Source organism: Phalaenopsis equestris, unplaced genomic scaffold, assembly GCF_001263595.1.
Source record: "Phalaenopsis equestris unplaced genomic scaffold, ASM126359v1 Scaffold000233, whole genome shotgun sequence".
Lineage (NCBI taxonomy): Eukaryota > Viridiplantae > Streptophyta > Magnoliopsida > Asparagales > Orchidaceae > Phalaenopsis > Phalaenopsis equestris.
Window position 1 is genome coordinate 1,346,518 of NW_018164675.1, and position 21,384 is coordinate 1,367,901.

A 21,384-nucleotide genomic window follows, 5' to 3' on the forward strand; every position below is an offset into this window, starting at 1 on the left:
ATTTAATGGAATGAAAACAAAGGGAAAAGGCAATCGAGTCTATTCAGTATTCAACCTATTTTTCTCAAAACTTTGACAGGTGATAAGAAAAAGATATTTACATTGCATCTCCCTTTTCATTATAGACCATGTGGTGATCTTATTATTTCCATTCCACTGTTGAATACGCTGAGAAAAAAAATAAACGAAAACATACGCTTCAAGTTCTCCCACCACAAAGAAGCATTATTCCTAAGCTTGAAAGTTGTCAATTTAACTCTTTTATTAAGGGTTACGTCTTTGTACTCAAAAATTCATTCCATTGTTTGGAGACACTGAATAAACTCGCTCAGATTCATGCGACCATCAAAATCTGATAATTCACCTTTCCTCCAAGATCTTAGCTTCTCCTCTGATATTCCATGTCAAACCGTCGATGTATTGGTCTTCATCACTAGAAACTTCCACGCATAAGTGATTCACTTCCTCCTCTCAATCTGACGACTCACTATTATGGCTATGGATGACCTCATTGGGTTGTCTTCTCTCAAAGGCGGTAAGTTTTTATTGTGGTTGGAAGATTTCCCTCTGCATATCTTCCATAATAAGTTCTAGATACTACGTTAAAGATTTCTACCTGGCAACATGACATCTCAAAGCAAGTTTTAAAGAAAAAATGTGGTTTAGGCTTAGGGCTAGAGTTAAAAGGCAGATGATGTAGGAAAAAATATTTTACTGTGCAAGAAAGACATCCTTAACAATTTAGGATATGTTGATCGCTGATATCATATAACACGTCCAAGGGAGCCTAGAAGGTGTTTAGGAAGGCGATTTAGCAAAAGTTGGTTGTGGAATGACAAAATAATGATATTATGCAAGTTCGGCAATGTTTGGAAGAGATAAGCATTGTTCAAGTATTATTCCGCATGAAAACGACAAAGATAGTTGTAAAACAACAATGCACAAACGGCAAGGAGATTCATTACATATTCTAGCACAAACTATAGACAAATCACTTGCAAAAGGATGAGCATACAGTACTCCTTAATATAGAAAATAGAGATTACAATCTCCAACAAACACATAATCAAGCAAAATTCTGTATATCATCGTTTCAGAAATTCCTACTAGGAAGGTTAAGTTTAACTAAGAAAAGTTATTCTTTGATTCTCCAAGTGATAGAAGTGAAAAGCAGTGGAAAACATGGCAACCCTTTTAATGAAAGCATTCATAATTCTGAGACCCTTCTTTAAGGCCACCCAACCATAAACAGAGTACTAAGAGGAATAGAGACTAACCCTCTTTTCCCACTTTATATCTAAGATATGAAAGTAGAATGAGCTCATGAATCTTTGAATTTAGACCTTGGTTTCTTATCCCAGAGCGAAGAATCAGTCCGCTTGCAGAAAGAAAAGCACAAACTGCTCTTAGAGTTGTTTATTTTAAGAGCAATCCAAGCATAAAAACTGTTCAGACAATGCTTATGGCACTTGATATTTAACTCATTGATCTTGCCAAGGATAAGAAGATCATCAACAATAATAAGGAGCGAGATATAAAGGTCCGCATCAAACACTCCAATAAACAGCTGTGAGCCTGTTGACTGCCATGTAAAGTGTAGAAAAAATCCATGATGAAAGACTAGAGAATAGGAGATAGAGGGCATCGCTTATGAAAGCAAATAAACGAGGATAAGAAGCCATCGAGACTAACAGTACTAATGAAAAACTAGCAGACATAAAAAATGCAAGCTTTAATCCATGCTTCAAAAGAAGAGCGGAGGTGGGGGTGGGCGTAGGGAGATGACTTTAACAAAGAGTCTTTGAATGCAAAAGTCTCAACTAATAATATCGAATGTTTTTTTTTTTCCGTCTAGCTTGGCTTGCCAATCTTTTTATTAAAATATTTCATGTTTTTCCCAACAAGTATGAAGCTACTAGAAATTTGTTTTTATTTAATAAAGGCAATTTGAGAGAGGTAAATGGTACCGGGAAATATCATTTTTTAAGTTTAATTGATAATATCTTGGCAATGTATTTGTAAGTGCCACAGAAGTATACAAAACTAAATTAGACATCTTTATAACATGAAGGTGTAAATGAGTCAAGCGAATCAAGAGCCAACTCGAGCTTGGCTTGATAACAAGCTCATGAATTGAACTTACCGAGTTGTGACCTCGAGCTTGAGCAGGCTTGCTACTCATTGTGGCTTGAGCACAATTTCAAGTTTTAAAAGACTCAATTTGTTGGCTCATTAAGTCGCTCGAATTGAAACGATGTATGGTCCAAATCCGAGAATAGTAGATCAACAGCTCCCAATTAAAAATTGAAAACCTAAAATCTTATTTTGCTCATCTCAACCCTGTGACTCTACCTTGTTAGTGTTGAGATCAATACTCTAGCCCCAACTTCAAGTTCCTCAATCACAAACCAAGGGGGTCTTCCCCTAAATATTTCGCCTGCAAGCCACAATGGCCAATCAATACTACAAAGTTAACTCGACAATTTACGATAATAGGTTTAGCCTTCAGACTCGTCTTCTTTTTTCTTAAAAATCTCAATATTTTGACTTTAGCAAGCAACATCTAGCTAACAAATGCTGACATCTATCATTTTTTTATGTTTGATTCGACTTGTATAAAATTTGGAAAACCCTGCTCAAGAGTTTGACTTAGTTGTGACTCGAGCTCAAGCTCCACTTGTTTACACCACTACTATAGCACAAGAGGGTCTAGAAATTGGAGTATAAATAGTAGCTTCAATCCTCTTAGGTGACTACTTAGTGAGAAAGAAATATTTCATCGCTGTTGTGAATTGAGGCTCAGTAATATCCCAAACAACTTAAATATCAAAACAAGAAGCATTATGGGGTAGCATGCAACAAATATTTTCTCCATATAATTTTGGTTGTTAACATGAGAGGATCAATATGTTACCCAAAATATGGTAATTGTTCAAACCCGTCCCTCCCTACCTCTCTATCTCTCTCTCTCTAAAGAAAATAAATAAAGGTATAATGCAATAATAGAAGTACCCTCAACGCAGAAGTCTCTTAAAGCATGATGCAGGTAGAACCAAACCTTTCCTAGTCCAACAATCAATGCCTTTTATTCTACTGTCAAAGACTAATTCTCAAATAAATGAACGCACAACCTTACCAATGAAGAGAGATATAAGTACAAAAAAACTCACCAGATGTGCAAAGTAAAATAGCTATAAGATTTATCAATTAGCAACCTTTTTAACTTAGCAAACCAAAATAAAGCCAATAAGGTGTAGACTAAAAAAATCTAATTAGAAACTTGTATGAAAAAGATTGTACAAACCATAGCACACCATATATGAAGCCAGATAACATAGTTCATCAAAACAAAATCACATGAAAAAATTCCCAATCTCATGTTTTTCCCTTAAATTTCACCCTAAAAATAAACTAACTTCAATGTACATCACATACCGTCATTAAAAACTGAAAGCAATGAGGGGATGTTTCATGTCCAGATAAAGAATCCACAGAACCTGCATGTTCTTGTTCCTCCTCATCCGAAGCACCAAAACAGCTGCATAAACCACCCATAAATCTTGCTCCTTCCCCTTCAACAACCGACCCCTTCAGCAATTATCTTCTAATGTACCAGCTTAAAACTGATAAAACCCAGAACACCCATTATAAGAGCCAAGCATTTATCCGTTTATGATAGAGAAAATTTCCAAAATCATATCTTTTTGTTGCCACACATGAAAATCAAGAAACCAATTATAAAACAACAGAATCCACACAATTCTGCATTTAAGGAGACACCCAAAGAAAAATTAGAGAAAAAGGGAAAACTAAACTGGAAGAAAAGTACACAAGTAGTTCTTCAGATCTATTCTTCGAACGCACTGTTAGACATTGCGAATCCAACTAAAATAAAGGGAAAAAGAAACTATGATTGCGCGTCAAGAAGAAGCTGAAGTACAGCCTATCTATAAAGCAAGCACCGCAGCTTTTCCCTTCTTTGTTCGGATCGAAGGTAAGCCTAACAATTCAATGAGATTTCAGCAATTTATGAGCTGATTATGCTTTTTCCCCCATTGAATAAAGCCTTCCAAACATCTGATTTCATTTTCTTTTGTCATAAATCGCAAGCAATCACAGAGGGGTTAGGATCGCGTGGATTCGAAGGGGGAAGGGAGAGATTACCTAACAATAGCCATGGGGGTTTGGAATCCCGATCGATGACCTAAGTAAGGTGAGAATTTAGTGTGGAATCCGTTCGGATTGGGGACGATAATTTCTAGAACAAGAGCACGGATTAATGGGTGAATGAGAAACATCTTCTTTTGGAAATTTTCTTATGGTAAGTTGCACCTCTCCATCTCTATATATTTACTTAAGGTGTAACCGGGCCGGACAAGGGCAAGTTTGGGCTCAGCCTAGGTTCGGCTCATTAAAAAATATCACTGTTCTTATTCGGTTCGTTTATATTTCGAACACAAAAATTTGTTTTTGTTCAACTCGTTTGTTTGGCGAGGCGAACACGAGCTGTTCACGAACAAAAAAATATTTTGGCAACTCTAGTCATACATGCAGTTGTTAGGGGTGTAAGCGAGCCGAGCTCGAGTGAGTTCATATTCGGCTTGTTAAAAAATATCATTGTTCGTGTTCGACTTGTTTATGTATAGAGCTTAAAAATTTTATTTGTGTTTGACTCGTTTGCTTATCAAGCCGAACACGAGTTATTTTAACAACTCTAATCACACAGCCGTGGAATGTTAAGGGTAGGGTTAGACTTAAATCTTGTTATTTATATTAAAATATTTATTTAAATAAAATTTAATATATTTTAATTCTATTTTTTAATTAGTAATTTTAATTGATTATAAATATTTATAGCATTGTAGTAAATTAAACTATTTAAAAATAGTACTCACTAACAACGAACTTTTTTGACAGCCCTATTTATCTATGACCTAACCTTCAATATTTATAGACATTGGGGTATGAATGTTGGAATTACAGATTTGTCCTTTAATTATTAGCTTCTGAAGGGATTTTTTTCGTACATTACAGATATCAAAAATATTAAATCACAAATGGGAACACCCGACTGATATAGGATCTGAACGTCGGTAGCTCTTGACGATCGGTCTTCCTTGATTTATCTCATTGTCTTTCAGTCAGCCATTACATCGTTGTTTGGTCGGCTTGTTGTGACTCGATCGACATATCTTCAGATGACTCAATCCTTAGGCTACGCTTTAGGGAACCTTTGCCCCGAGACTGTCTGCCGATCGATTGATTCTCCATTCACGCTCGATCACTCAATTCTTCATTCATCATTCTTTTTCCTTACAGTTGAATTGTCTTGAGATTCACACTCACATTCTTTTCGTATGCATTATGTATTTAAATAACTAATACCAAAATTTTATTTTTTACAAATATGTCACCTTGCATATATATGATAAGTTGCATACGTTAAAGTAGTGATATTTTTAATGTAATACGGAAATTTTGAGTATAAAAGTGTCAAAAATAAAATTCATAGGTTAGAAATGTAAAATAATATATTTCAGCGAATTTAATTCTCAAAAATAATCTTTAATTAAAAATTAGAAAAAAAAACAAATAAATGGCCATCAAATAAATGCATGTTGGCAATCTGAAGAATAAAATATTTTAAAAATAACCAAAAATAAACTATTAATTGAAAAACAAATGGTTTGATATTTGTAAAATTAGGAAAATTCCAGAGAAAATCAAGGGCATATTTGTAAAATGTGTAAAGCTCCATTTTTTTAAATATTATGGATCCACTCACAATTTAATAATCATTTTTAAGAAATAGCAACTAAGTTAATTGACATTAGAGGAACCTTCTCCTCGAGTCTGTCAACCGATCAATTGATTCTCAGTTCTTCATTCGTCATTCTTTTACTTTACAGTTGAATTGTCTTGAGATTCGCACTCACATTATTTTCGTATAGATTGTCTATTCAAATAACTAATACCAAAATTTTAATTTTTATAAATATGTCACCTTGCATATATATGATAAGTTGTATACGTTAAAGTAGTGATATTTTTAATGTAATACGGAACTTTTGAGTATAAAAGTGTCAAAAATGAAATTCATAGGTTAGAAATGTAAAATTAAAAAAAAAGAAAATTACTTTTTTTTTACAATAATATATTTCAGCGAATTTAATTCTCAAAAGTAATCTTTAATTAAAAATTAGAAAAAAAAACAAATAAATGGCCATCAAATAAATGCATGATGGCAATCTGAAGAATAAAATATTTTAAAAATAACCAAAAATAAACTATTAATTGAAAAACAAATGGTTTGATATTTTTAAAATTAGGAAAATCCCAGAGAACATCAAGGGCATATTTGTAAAATGTGTAAAGCCCCATTTTTTAAAATATTAAGGATCCACTCACAATTTAATAATATTTTTTTAAGAAATAGCAACTAAGTTAATTGACATTAGCAATATATGTAAATATCATATGAATTTTCAAAAATATTATGTTATGTGGTGTTTGGTAGTGTACTTTTTAATAGGATTTAGTCATGAATTTAACTTAAATAGGGGCAAGCACAAAATATGTATATATATATATATATATATAATCAAATTTTTTCGTGTTCCGACTGTTTTTCGCATTTCGTCTCTTTAACAATGTAAATATATATTTAATAAATCTGATTGTCAGAAAAAATAGTAGAGAGAGAAGAAAAGTGTTAGAAGATTCTCAGGAGAGATGTTAGGAAAAAGTCCTCAGACCCAGGGTCTCTTTATTCATCATCGAGTCAGACCCACTTGTACAATTACAGAAAAGATAAGTGATTATGGAAATAGCCCTCAATTATCAAAATGAGAGAGCGATGTCGATTGATTGCTTGTGTTCGGCCTACTTCTAGGAAGCTTCGGCGGTTCGGACCGTAGATAGGCTTGCCGATCGGATTCATTGAGGATGGACTTGATCAGTCTGTTGATCTTTCATATGACTTGTTAGATCATGTCTCTGATTTAATGCATTGATCGTTGTGTCAACATATTTAGTTATTCAATTGGTTTGAGATTTGTGTCGACGATGTTGGTGTGTACATATCGTTTCCCCAAGTTTTCTTGCTCTTTGATTGTGACAGCTACAGTAAGGACAGAGATATTATTAAATAATCAGTGACATCAAAATCAATAATTAACTAAACAATTTACTTTCCTTGGGTTTCGTGCCTAGTGTATTATATAAAAAAAATCATAGACTTGACGCTGCATCCTTAGCAGCTAGTTTTTTCCATATAGCCGAGGTACATCATGGTTGATGGTGCGAGCCGGGTCGACATGGATCCTAAAATTCTGGCCAAAGTAGACTTCTGGACGCCGACCCCTATAAAGAAGAGCAAGAATGTGAAGAATGTAAAATGGACAAGGCGCGAACGTGATTTGGTTGATGTAGACAGCTTGTTTGATGATGCTGGGAAACGATCGTCGAAAAGCTACGCTAGGAAAATATGGCATCCGGGCTTGGTGTGAACACGAAAGGTACCTCGTCTCGGGAGAGAAAAAAGCTTTTGAGAGCCTTTGTGAAAATTTTTACGAGTATGTATGCAATGCACCTTTTTTTCATTTATATATAAGCTGACATATTTATGAAATTTGAAGGTTAAGTATTAGACATGTAATACATATATAAGAATTGAGTGACATGAATGTAAATATTAAAGTTTAGGTGTTAAATTGTGTATATGTATGTGTGTACATGTCTGCGTATGTACATGAATCAAATAATCATATAAATATTTATGATGTGGCATGTATAAATGTTAATTTAAATAATTATGCAAGGAATGACTTATGTACGATTGATGATTTAACTGTATTAATCTTTAAATCTACATATAGGTCGTTGATAGATATTTCATTTTTAAGATCTTGAATACACAATAGATTGTATCCAGATAATACAAACTCACTTATGGGTTCATAAATAGTGTAGAAGAATTTGTGCAAGTGAGATCATAACTACTCATTTATCTTTAAGAAAATAGTTTTGATGCCCTCATGCGAAGCACAAAAATCAAACATATCTAACCCCTAATGAAGTCAAGTTGGATTTATACTGTATGGAATTTCAGCCCAATTATTAATATTGTACTGCACATGGTGAGTATAAAATAGATGTTCAATACAATCATGTATGTGTTTCATTGTGTCCCTCAAACAGAATATAATTGTAGCACAAATGAAGAATTGATTTATGATGCTAACAAAGCTCGTTTCGTTAGGAGTGGTCATGAGAATGATCAAGACTGAATAGTGAAGTGCAAAAATTTTATGATTTACTAAATGATGCACACTAGCTTTTGTGGGAAGGATGCACCATACATTCAGAGTTATTAGTAGTGCTGGGAATGTTGATTATTAAATTTGATTACAATATGCATGAAAAAATGCTTTAATTAAGTTGAAACAATACCAAAGGGGACAAACCCTATGAAAAATTTAGTTCTAGAGGATCTTGAAAGAAGAAAAAGTTAGGACTGAAATTAGGGTTACTATCAGAGAAGATAGACTGATGTATTAATGATTTCATGTTATATTATAAGACTAATGCAATGAAGACGAAATGTATGTTTTATGATGCTAATAGAATCAAACCATGGGGCCGAAAAAAGAAATATTCAAAAAAATATTTCATATAAATGACTCTTCTACTTGTTTCTCATAGCTCGACTTCAAAAATTATTCGCTTATATGTATAAAACTCCATACATGACATGACACAATATTTGATCTATTGATAACAACTCTTTGATTCATCCATCGAATGGGGAATCCTGAAAACACTTTGATTGTGTTAGCATGACTTTACAGTTGAACAACATAATGTTAAACTTGGTTTATATGAGATGAGTTCACACCATACAATCAGGCAGAGTTCAGGGCCCGAGTTCATTGTCATCGGAGAATGATGAACTTTTCTAGCATATCGTTGCTTTGACTGAAAAGGTAAGCTAGTTATATGAAGGGCATCAAAGAGTTCAGGCCACTGTTACGCGATTTGATCATATTGTTGATTGTCGTGACAAGTGACCTTTGAGCTCAGTGGATGAGAAGAGAGAGGAGGATGATTTTGCTTACGATGCCCTGTAGGGATTTATGTATTTTTTCTTATTTGGCATTTGAACATAATCTTCTGTATATATTTTGTATTTAAATTTTATAAAATTATGTTGGATGGATATTTTACAAGATTTTATGTAATCTTTGTTACTTCTGTTCATTTTCATTGTCAATGCATGCTTGTGCAATATGTCATGTGTTGTGTTAGTGTTGAATAAATATGTTTGTTATTTGTTCTGTGTAGATGTAAAAGATCTTATTGCTCTTTTATGCATATATATTTTAAGATGCTACAGGTTTGCGTCTGTTCTGCATCGAAAACGTCCGACGCAAATAATCATCGAAAAAATTCATACGCTAGTTCACCTCACTAACATAAAAATTGAATGCACGGTTCGACACAAATTTGCCTCCACAAAACCAAATGAAATTTTTGCAGAAAACTTTTACGTCCACATGAATGACATCTCAGCTGACTAACACTGATATTTTCAAATACTAAAACGGTCGCAAATTATAGCATCGATCAAAATTGACACAACTTTTTGCAAATGATCTGTTTACATATCGTGTTCTTCGATATCACGTAGATGCCTACAAACAGAAAAGAAATAAAACTCACTTTTTTCTATAAATAAGTGGATCTTTATTCCAAAATATTTAGATTAAACTTTAATAATTGTTAGTTATTAAATTATCAATATTATTTCAAAGTAAGTGTAAAATAAAATAATCAATCAACTCACTCGTTTACTTTATCTCGAAAAATATTTAAGCATATTACATAATTCTTATATTTACATATTTCACATCAAAACTTTTATATTTACACACATAACACACAAATTTTTAATATCACATAAAAAGACATCACTATTATCACTTTTTTAAAAGTGAAACACATATTTTTATTTATAGGCCGAGCGGCCTGAGCTCGGCTTCTTAATAAGCTCACGAGTAGAGCTCGAGCTCAAGCTCAAGCCCGAGCTCGTCCAGTATGCTCGTTGGCTTGTGAACCGGTTTGATTAGCATACAACCAATCATTTCGATAAATTTTTCCAGTGAGATTCCTCTTCATGCTCCTCCTCTGGTCACCAATAACTCCTCCAACAAATTGCAGTAAAAATTGAAGCCGAGCTCAAGCTCGAACTCTAACTCACAATTTGTGAAATGAGCCGAGCTCGAGCTCGACTGAACGACTCACTTGCGCCCCTAACCAGGATGTTATGAATGTAAATATGAAGAAAGTTTTGGGGATGAAATGTATAAAAACATGTTAATAAAGTGCTGGATATGTAAATTTCCCATCTGCGCTTACTTTTCTTTATCAGAAAAGAAAGTCTTCACTCGTTTCCTGCCTAACAAGGTTGAATAAATTTGTATATCTCAGTTGAGAGAGAGGGAGAGAGAGGGAGAGAGAGGGAGAGGGAACATGTCATGTGTTGAGAGCTATGATGCCGTCGTTGTGGGCTCCGGCTACGGTGGGGCGGTGGCAGCTTGCCGGCTATCGATGGCCGGAATTAATGTCTGCCTCATAGAAAAGGGGAGGAGATGGGAGGCGAAGGATTTCCCCACACATGTTTTCAGCCTTATTGCAGCTGTGAGGATGCAATGGAGAAACTGGGGCTTTGGCTTCCTATCAGACAAAGCTTTGTTTCAGGTGATTACTTCCTTTTATGTTAGTAAGAGACAGAATATTACGTGTGGAATCTGTACATACGAATTTGTGGTATTCGGTGGTATCATGGTGGTATTGCATCAAAATATCACCGTAATTCCACCACATATCATTATGGGGTTGTTTGGGCAACATATGCGATTTAAGGGTCCATTTGAGGCAGCTTGTGCGTTTCAGGGCCCGCGGGCCGGCCGACCCGCGGCCTGCGTTTAGTATAAAAACCCAAACGCAGTTTCGGATAAGCTGGCGAAACACGCAAATCAAATGGTACGACAGCATTTTCAAAACGCCGCCCGCACTTATAAGCTGTCCCAAACGGGCCCTAAGTTGTTAGGATTTCGTAAATCCTGTAAATCCGGATTTTCTAAATCTTGAATGGGTTAAAGCCGAAAATCTGTGGCAACGGATTTACTAAATCCTGTAAATTCGATCGAACTGTTTCACAATTTCAGCGAGAATTTAGGAAGTAGTTATGGTTGTTAGAGATAATTGGAAGCCCGCAAACTTAAATCCCAAGCCTCACGAAGGTAAATCCACCCATTTGCAGGATTTCAAAATTTACAGCTGAAATCTGTGAAATTGAAATTTATGAAATTACGGGATTTATTTTGAGTAAAATGATCGTCTAACATCATAAATTCGACGTAAATTTGACATAAATCAATTGTCAGATAGCCCCTAAATTTGCATCTATCTTTATCTCTCTTGTGACGATATATTTTTGTATTAAAAGAAATAAAAACTTGATATTTACAAATCAGCCACGATCTTTCGTCCATTTTTCAAATTCTACCAAATATCAAAATTCAATAATTTGATCATGAGACGCATAAATATATTGGTTTAGGGTTAATTTATAAATAGCAATATTTGAGGTGGTTTGTATGTAATTATCTTTTAAAATAAATAAGTTGGAGGTAGTTGACAAAAAAAGATTAGTAATAATGAAATTAATTGAAGTAGTTTGTAGGCGAGGCTAGAAATAAATATGGCGAGGGCAGCTTTTGAATTTAATTAAGGAAGATTTACACACATACCACTCAATTCTTTTGTATTTACAGATCTAACACCTAAATTTTAATTTTTACATGCCTGCCCTCTTTCCTATGCATAAAAAGGTGTGTTTGATTTTTTTTAAATTAAAGTGATGGTATTTTCTTATGTGAAGTGAAAGATTTGGGCGGTATAAATCTAATTATTAAAATTTAAGTTTTAGATATGTTTGGCTCGTTTTAGCTCGAAATAGAAAAAAAAATTATACAATTATTTATATAATAATATATATATGATTATGTGAATAGGGCTGTCAAAAAAGCTTATTGTTCGCGAAAAAACTCATGTTCGGCTCGTTCGTTAAGTAAACGAGCTCATGTTCGGCACGTTCGTTAAGTAAACGAGCAGAACACGAACAAGTTTTAAAAGCTCGAATTATAAAAGAGTCAAACACGAGCGAATTATAAACGAGCTGAACACGAACAACTCTTTGTTCGCTCGTGTTCGGCTCATTTTAGCTCGAAATAGAAAAAAAATTATACAATTATTTATATAATAATATATTACACATATTATTTATATAATAATATATTATATATATTTATATCTATGTTTAAATCGTAACTATTCTTGTGGTAATGTGGTTATGTGTCTTGTTTTGCATATAGTTGATCCAGGTTCGAATCCAACATTCTACATCTATTTTTTCAGTTTAATTTTAACGAGCAAATTTCAAGCCGAACACGAGTCGAACACGAACACGATTATATAAATCGAGCTGAACACGAACACACTGTTCAAGAGCAAACACGAGTCGAACACGAACACGAATATATAAATTCGAGTCGAACACGAACACACTGTTCACGAGCCAGTTTCGAACACGAGCCGATTTCGAACACGAGCAATTTCGAACGAGCCGAACACAAACCAAGCCTGAGCTCCCTCAAGCTCGGCTCGTTTACAGCCCTATATGTGAATGCTTTATATATATATTATGTTTGACATCTTTAATTAGTAGTTATGTTTGACGGTCTAAAATGTAAATGTAGAGCTATATTTAATGCTTAATTTAATTTTTCTATTCATAAGAAAAAAAATAAAAATTAGGAAAACATGCATGGGAAAATGTTCATTCTAAATTTTAGTCTTTTTTGAATTTTTTTGAATTTTATTTAAATTGATTTTATTGTTTCATTAAATGTCTTATATAAGCTTATCTATATTTTAAAGGCATTTTTGGTTGAGATAAAACTTTAATGATAAAGGTTAAGAATCAAAATGGTATTCAATGGTTAACCAAAAGGCAATATATAAAGGAGAGGGGTGACAATGACATGCATTATAAGAAGAAAACATACTATAATGTGTTTATGTCTTCATTGAACAATTGGTATATCATGCTTTAAAGAGGGAATCAAAACTATTGATGCAAGCATAGAATCTAAATGTCATTGTTAGGGCATGTTTTGGCACCACTTAGGGATTGTCATAATTGGGATTGCACTAGATAAAATCTTATTGTTTATGAGCTTTCAATGTTAGGTAGAGTGAATATTTAACAGGCATCCTACGAAAAAAGTTGATGGAGCTGAAAAAGACAATGACTCATATATTAACAAACAGAAAGATGTGATAAGACAGGAAAGAGTAGACCCTAAGAAGGTAACATGAATAGTGATAATGCAATATTAATATTTATAAGCGTGACATTACCTCCATCCTTCATGTAGTAAAATTCAAGAGAATGCACTTGATAGAATACAACGATCAGTTGTTGGTACCTCTTGATAATTCATGAGCAAAAAATATAATCCCAATTATTCTTATTGGTAATGAATTCACAATGTTGTCAAATAATAAGATTGAAAAAATGAATTTTTTCATGAACAAACTTGAAATTTATGTGTTGATTAAATTATAAACACAAATGAGCTATCATTTATAGATAAATAGGAGCAATAATATGCAACATGGAGAATAGGTAGAAATCTTAGCATAGAAAAAAAAACTCAAAATGACTTTTTATCAATAAATTTTGTCATTGGAGAAGAATCATTATAAAGGGTTACAAATTGATGATAAACTTGACATGGTGTAAGGAAAAGAAGCATAAGCTAACTGATTATTATATATATTGACACGAATGACACATATGACTTTTAACATTAGCAGTACATGATTCCATCTTATTTACAATATTGAAGAATGGGTGGCATAAATTTGTGAAAAGGGGGTGGAAATAGTACATGTCATTAGAATCCCAAAAATCAACTGACCATAAATTTGTGAAAAGGTGGTGGAAATAGTACATGTCATTAGAATCCCAAAAATTATTGGTAAAGCAAAATAATAAAGCTGAAGATTTATATACTTAGCTATAATCATTATTCCCATTAGTAACCCTTAAGTATCACTCAAAGTGGCAAAAAAAAATGTAATATTGCACTCTATAGTGATTCTCCTAATAAAAATTTATTAAATGAGGGAAGATAAAAGCATAGATGCACCTAGAGTAATTAGGCCATTGCCTTTAAAATAAGTAGTATAATTATTTGTTAAGGTAACAAATTACGTCTATATTTTTTATTTAAATTATATAACTATTCTAAAATTCAAAACATTTGATCAAACATACATGTTTCAAGAACCTAAGGACTCTAAAATAAGAAAAGATTCATGTTATTGAAGGGCCTAATTAAAAAAAAAATATAGGGTGAGATATTTGTTGATCAATCTATCTCTATAAAAGGCATTGCGTATTCCTCAACTAAAATGTTAGTGGATTACTTGTCTAATGAGACAATAGATGGAATTATACTTTAATCATCTAATATTTGAGAAATATTACTTTTCATAGAATGAGACAATAGATGGAATAATCATCTAATATTTGAGAAATATTACTTTTCATAGGCAGCATCAAGTGCCTATCATAGATCCTTGTCAATTATAATTAATGGTCGCGCTAAGGATAACATTTTTTGCTTCTACAAGCACTGATATGATTTCTATAACTACCATATAGTATACCTGAAGGATTAGATTATGTGATTGGAGCTGATCGATCACTTGTATAGACACAATATGACTTTGTTTGAAACAATCAAGGTAGTGTTTACCATTTAAATAAAGCATAACATAACATTTGTCTGATATAGAAAAAATTCGACTTTTAAAACATTAGTCTTTAATTAACTAATAATTTGAGTGAATACATATATGCATGCATAAACAAACACAATTACATTGAGATTCTTAAAAAAAAAAGTCTTTTTTAATAAATAGCAAGAAACATTTTGCACTTCTTTTACATTTTGTTTATATCATGTGATATGCTGATAAGCATTTTCATTAAATCTAAAAATAATGTCTCACAACTAAGAAGTACTCTAAATACTCATGATAATTACAACAGTTTTCATTATCTTAGTGTTTCAATGTTAAATTCAATCAAAAAGCATTTTTCTACATTGCATTTTAAATGTCAAATTATTCTTTAATTTGCTTACATATATTACAGATACATGAGGAAGGTGATTCTTTAGCAGCAGTTGCATGTGGATTTGGTGGAGGCTCTCTAGTAAATGCTGGTGTGATTTTGTCTACGCCAGTTAGAACAAGAAGAGACCCAAAATGGCCAAAGGAATGGAATAAAGACTGGGAATACTACGAAGGTATAGCATCTTCAATGTTAGGAGCACAGGTAGCTCCTACTGAATTTCCTAATTCTCGAGTTATCAAGCAAATTCTTGAAGAAGAGATTGAAGATTATAAACCTGATCCTATAAAACTCAGCATAAAATTTAATGTGAAAGAAGAAGTAGAAGAACAAACTTTAGTTGGAACTAAGAAGCTTGAAAGTTGCTTAGCTTGTGGCAATTGCCTATCTGGTTGCCCATATAATGCCAAGAACTCTACAGATAAAAATTATCTGTCTTCAGCAATAGAGGCATGAGCTTGTTTACGTTCTTAATTCACCTTTACTAAATATATGTAACATTACTCAGTGTTTCATTTTACTCTTAGGCTGGATGTGCAGTGAAAACAGAAAGCAAAGTTCAATTTATTCTTAAAGAACCAACCGAAGTTCGTCTCCATAATAGCAAGAAGCGTCTAAGAAGGTGGAGAGTTTATTTTAATGAGTTAGAGTACATAGCTGCAGATTTTGTGGTTATTTCAGGTGAAAATTGAAGCTTTTTTTGGCATTAAAAAGAAACAAATGAAAAACAAAACTTCTATAGTGTTAAATATTTGATAATTTCTGTAGCTGGAGTGCTAGGTACAACTGAAATACTCTTCAAATCACAAAGAAGGGGGTTGGGTCTTTCAGATAGACTAGGCCTTGGACTAAGCTGCAATGGAAACAATGTGGGATATGTTGCAAGGAGCAAAGCCCCTTTACATGCTTATGGATTGAACAAGAAGCAACTCTTAGAGGTTCCATTTCATAGCAGGCCAGGGCCTGCGATCTCCACATCATTCACTTCTTCTAAAGGTTTCACAATTCAGGTAACAAATTTGATCTTCTTTGGTGATTTAGATAACATTATATTTCTTTTTGTGCTCCCCCATTTAGTGGTCTATTTTGCAGAGTGGAGTTCTTCCTACTTCATACCCTTGTTTGCTCTTCAAGGGAATAACAACCTATGGTTGGCCTACATGTTATTGGTTCTTACATGGGTTAATTGATAAAATAAAGTGTAGTATAATTGGATTAAAACCTAGCCAAGATATGATTCTTAATGTGATGGGTTATGATGCTTGTGATGGAAGAATAATATTTGATGATGAAGCTGAAAAAGTAAGAATCACTCCTCCAAATGATCCACTTCTACCAAAAAAGATCTTAGCATTACAAAATCTTACAAGGAAATTGGGTGGCATTCTCTTCATGTCAAGTTATAGAAGCACTAGTGTTCATCTCCTTGGAGGATGCAATGCTGCAACAACTGCAACATTAGGCGTTTGTAATCCAAATGGGCAAGTATTTGGCCAAAATACCAACCAGTCAGCTGTTCATGAAGGTTTATATGTGTCTGATGCTTCTATAATTCCATGCTCAATTGGTACAAACCCTTGCCTTACAATCACAACTTTATCGGAGCATATCAGTTGCCGCGTACTTGATGATATTATAAAATTCAAAAGCATGGAGCATAAGAAAGAAGACATAGAAAATTCAGATGAGAATAAGGATTCAACACAAAAATCTTGGAAAGAACTTAAAGATAAATGGAATGATAAGGTCCTGGTGAAAGAAACAATGAGAGGTTTCATAGGAGGAATGCCTTGCACTGCTTATCTGACAATGAATTTGAACTGTGGAGATAAGAAAGATATTTTCCATGAGAGCTCAGTTATAGAAAATCCAAATTCTCTTCTCAAAGGAAGAGTTGGCGGTTATGTTATTTTCAAAAGTTTTAGTAAGGAGAAGCTCTTTATCTTGGATGGAACGGTGGACTTATGCGAAGTAGACAGTAGAACTCCCTACACACAGTACATGCATTATGGCTTAATTTTAGCTTCAACCTCTGGTTCAAGGTACTAACTATAGTAAAATTTATGTTAAAAACTAAATTTGACATGAAACAAATTGAACTTCAATTGATGCAGGTATTGCCTTGAAGGGAAAAAGGTGTTGAATCCATTTTTGCTTGGATCTTGTGCTTGGCGTGAATCAACAACTTTGCATGTTACTTTCAAAAAAGTTGAAAATAATGATATTACTGACCACAAACAACATAATAGTTCCACTGAAGAGTTGTTGGGTCTTCAAGGTGAGCTCAGTATATCAATCTTTGAGCTTCTGAGGAGTGTGGTTAGGTTGAAAGGAAAGCAAAAAAACAAATTTATATGCCTTCTCTTGCAAAGTCTTTGGAGGACATACATCTTGCAAGTACCTAGATTTGTAAAAGAAGATTTTGACACCCACAAAGTGAATCAAGATCCATACCCTCCATATATTCTTCACAACTTAAATACAGGTAAATTTAATACCGTTAAAATTTGAGAAGAGCGCCTTCATGTACTATCTAGTTAAATTTTTTTTTTTCCAAACTAAGCAGAAGATGGTTTTATGGTTTTACTATTAGCTGCAAGCAATGGAGGAGCAGTTCAAATGCATGGAAGCCTCAAGAGGGAAACCCCACCAAATTCCCTGTTCTTTTGTTGAATGGATACTCAGGTGAAAGTTATTGGTTGCCAACAGAAAGGAGAGATTTGGTTAGAATACTATTAGAGGAAGGATATGATACTTGGATACTTCAATCAAGATTGCATCCTCATCATCCTTCAAACAACTTCACCATTGAAGACATTGGGAAGTTTGACATTCCAGCAGGTGAGGTTTTGTTCTGGAAATCATTGCAGCAAATTATTATTATTTTTTTTCAATTTATGCAAGAATAACATTTGTCTTCTATTAATCCTATTTTACAGCAATTGCAAAAATTTCTGAGGTGCATGGTCCTTTAAGTTTGGTTCATGTGATTGCACATTGTGTCGGGGGTTTAGCGATTCATATTGCTTTAATGGGAGGTCATGTTTCTGCAAGTAAAATTGCATCTCTTTGTTGCACCAACTCCTCCATGTACTTCAAGTTAACAAACTATGCTATGGTAAAAATGAGGCTTCCTCTACTACCTGTAAGTCAAAATTTTGTACTGCTTTTCACTTTAGTAACAACTCTACAAAACTTTGCAAACATTTTTCTTGTAACAACATTACAAAGCTTGCTAGCATATGCTTCATGTCCATCTATATGTTGGAAGCAGTAAAATTTTTTATAATAGAATTATGCAAAGCTTGCTAACATGAGAGCTTAATCAGGTAACAATGGCAATTCTTGGGAGGAACAAAACATTATCAATAACAGATAGCTCAAAGGATGAGTTTAGACACACTATCTTGAAATTTGTTGCAAGAAATATTCCTCGGACTGAACGTTGTACTTCTAATGAGTGTGAGATTTTCTCTGGAATCTTTGGCAATGCATTTTGGCACAAAAACATAAGCAAAACCATGCACCAATGGCTAAGCAAGCAAAATGTGACCCATCTCCCCATGTCTGGTTTTCCCCATCTTCGAAAGATTTGCAATGTGGGCTATGTCGTTGATGCTGATGGAAAAAATAAATATTTGATTCATCCTGAAAGAATGGCTGTGCACACACTGTATATTTCTGGTGGGAGGAGCCTTTTAGTGACACCTGAGACATCTGTGTTGGCATATAAATACATGAGGATGCATCAGCCAGGATTTCAACATAAAAGGGTGATGGTGAATGGATATGGGCATTCTGATCTTCTCATAGGTGAGGAATCATATAAGAGTGTGTTTCCTCATTTTTTAAGTCATATGAAGATGGCAGAGGGTAGAGGAAGAAAGGAGAGTGAAGAGAGGGAAGAAAATTTGGTTTCTTGGGAGGCTTTTTATGACGATAATGGAGGATCATGGGTTTTTCTCTTTTTCATATTTTTTATAGCTATTTTTTATTGGTTGTGTCAATTTTTTCCTTAGGCAATGGATTGTTTTTGTTGAGATTATTTTTTTTCTTTTTAGCTGTTTTTATTTTCTTTGAGTTAATTGGTAGTCAATGATATCAAAACATTCTCCTTTTTTTCCCTAAATATAATCAATAATTTTTATTTCATTTAATAATAATTTCATTCCGGGTTTTTTGTGAAGAAAAATTTAATGAGTATATTCGTAAAGTTTCACTGATGTTATCATATGCTTTTTAAATATTATGTTTGTTGATAGAATGTTACATTAAAAGATTTAAGTAATGATGGATTGAATGACTTCTTAAGCAAGATGTGTTATATCAAGTTCTATTCATGGTTATGTTAGAAATGTAATTGCAAGACTAATAAGATTTTAATACAATTGAAAATAAATAAAAATAGAAAGAGATATTGGGAGAGCGTTGGAGAGCGAAGTTTTTGGGATTATCTAGCCGAAGTAAAATACCTAGAAAACTGTCCCTAAAAATGACCCTTTTTGCCCTCGATTTTATTAGGTTCTAAACACTATGTCAAAGCATATATATTAATATTAATCTTATAACTAAGAAAAAATGAAATGCATGACTATATATTTACAGTTGCTTAAACACTATATTAACAATATTAATGAATACACATGGACAACTCCAAGTTAAGAGATTCGAACGAGTTATTGACTAGATAAGGCTTCAAGCGCTTAAAACAAATTTCTAACATTCTAATGTTTTTTTCTTACTTTAAGTATGAGTGGTTGAATATATCTTGTTGATTAGGTAAGAGATCCTTCAACCAAGGCAAGTGAACTCCTTATTAAAATGGGGAGTGTGATCTCTTAATTATTTTAGAAATTTTTAAAAATACGTCATACTCTTCAAGTCTCTTGTGTCTTTGTAGATTGGCTTATAAAAAGGGAATTATGTTAAACGTTTATTTCTTTGATAGAATAGTAAAGGAGTAAATGATAGATTTTACCATCATGCTTAATACTTGTATTACAAATAATGCTCCATCTAACAAATATAATAATGACATTCATCTCTCAATATTCCTTAAAGAAGAATCAACATGGTTTAATACTTTAATACTTTGGGAATATAAATGAAGTTATTATGTAGTTATGATAGAAAGATGATTTAAAGTGGAATGTGAATTTTTAGCCTTTATGGTGGATGTCAATATACCATAAGAATATCATCTTTTATATATAATTAATCGTTCATCATTATTGTAAGTCACTATGTACTTTATTTGCTTCTGGTTATTCTCTCTCTCTCTCTCTCTCTCTCTCTCTCTACTCATCTATCCTAATTTATTGCTACAAGCGTTTTTGTTCCATTTATAGTTTCTTTGTTGATGAATTTTTTTAAAGCCTTCATGGAAGTTGAGTTGATCAAGCCTCCATATCAAAATGATGCATTTGTGCTATTATTTTAATGAACTTTATTGTGCATGTTTTATAATGTTTATTTTGTGAAGATAAGTTGTGTATTATTGGATTACTCAAAATTTTGCCATGCTACACCACCTATATATACAAATCATTGAAAATTTGAACTTCTGTGGACTCATTGTTTCCCAAGTGAGAGTAGAGAAGAGACAATAAAGCATCAACTTCTTAATTTGAACTTATGTGGACTCATTGTTTCCCAAGTTATATACCTTATGAGCATTATCATTATGATGCTATACATGAGAGTAGAGAAGAGACAATAAAGCATCAACTTCTTTTATGATATTTTTTTTTGTGAATTCATTCAAGGATGTTTGTTCTCAATTTTTGTCCAACCTTGTGTGGATGATTGGTGTACAAAATAAAGTGAAGGATAAAAAAAGATAAAAAGTTTGTCATTAGATTTTGGGAGAGTGCAACTCCTTTCTTTCACTCAAAGGCTTGACATTACAATTTAAGTCACATATCTCCCTATAGGACATAGAGAAGAATCTAAATGGTTATTAATATTTCAACCATTATATCTAATCCTTCTTGGTTCTTATTCTACACTTGAGGTGCTTATGTGAGTGACATATTCGAAGTGATTCTTCAATATTATTTATAATGATCTTGTTTTTTTGAAGTTTTAGGGGTGAAGGCCTTTAAGGCTTCAAA

At 33.1% G+C, this 21,384-nt stretch overlaps 2 protein-coding genes across 5 annotated transcripts in view; one reads left to right on the forward strand and one right to left on the reverse strand.

The window, feature by feature from the left end:
- LOC110023879 (E3 ubiquitin-protein ligase At3g02290-like) overlaps positions 1 to 4,321 on the reverse strand; it is an 18,403-nt gene extending 14,082 nt beyond the window's left edge. For 2 of the 4 annotated variants that reach the window (XM_020723509.1, XM_020723512.1), the window contains exons 1-2: positions 4,165 to 4,321; positions 3,436 to 3,623 (exon numbers count right to left, since the gene is read on the reverse strand). In XM_020723509.1, the coding sequence (XP_020579168.1) occupies positions 3,436 to 3,555 (120 nt within the window). In that variant the 5' untranslated portion in view covers positions 3,556 to 3,623; positions 4,165 to 4,321. The other 2 variants (XM_020723511.1, XM_020723510.1) reach the window with 2 other exon arrangements.
- Positions 4,322 to 10,354: 6,033 nt separating this feature from the next.
- LOC110023847 lies at positions 10,355 to 19,291 on the forward strand. The gene is made up of 10 exons (XM_020723459.1): positions 10,355 to 10,758; positions 15,293 to 15,721; positions 15,799 to 15,952; positions 16,040 to 16,281; positions 16,364 to 17,313; positions 17,386 to 17,756; positions 17,838 to 17,851; positions 17,902 to 18,112; positions 18,211 to 18,416; positions 18,601 to 19,291. Exons 1-10 carry the CDS (start codon positions 10,531 to 10,533, stop codon positions 19,288 to 19,290), a joined length of 3,495 nt encoding a protein of 1,164 aa, XP_020579118.1. The 5' UTR covers positions 10,355 to 10,530; the 3' UTR covers position 19,291.
- Positions 19,292 to 21,384: the final 2,093 nt, after the last annotated feature.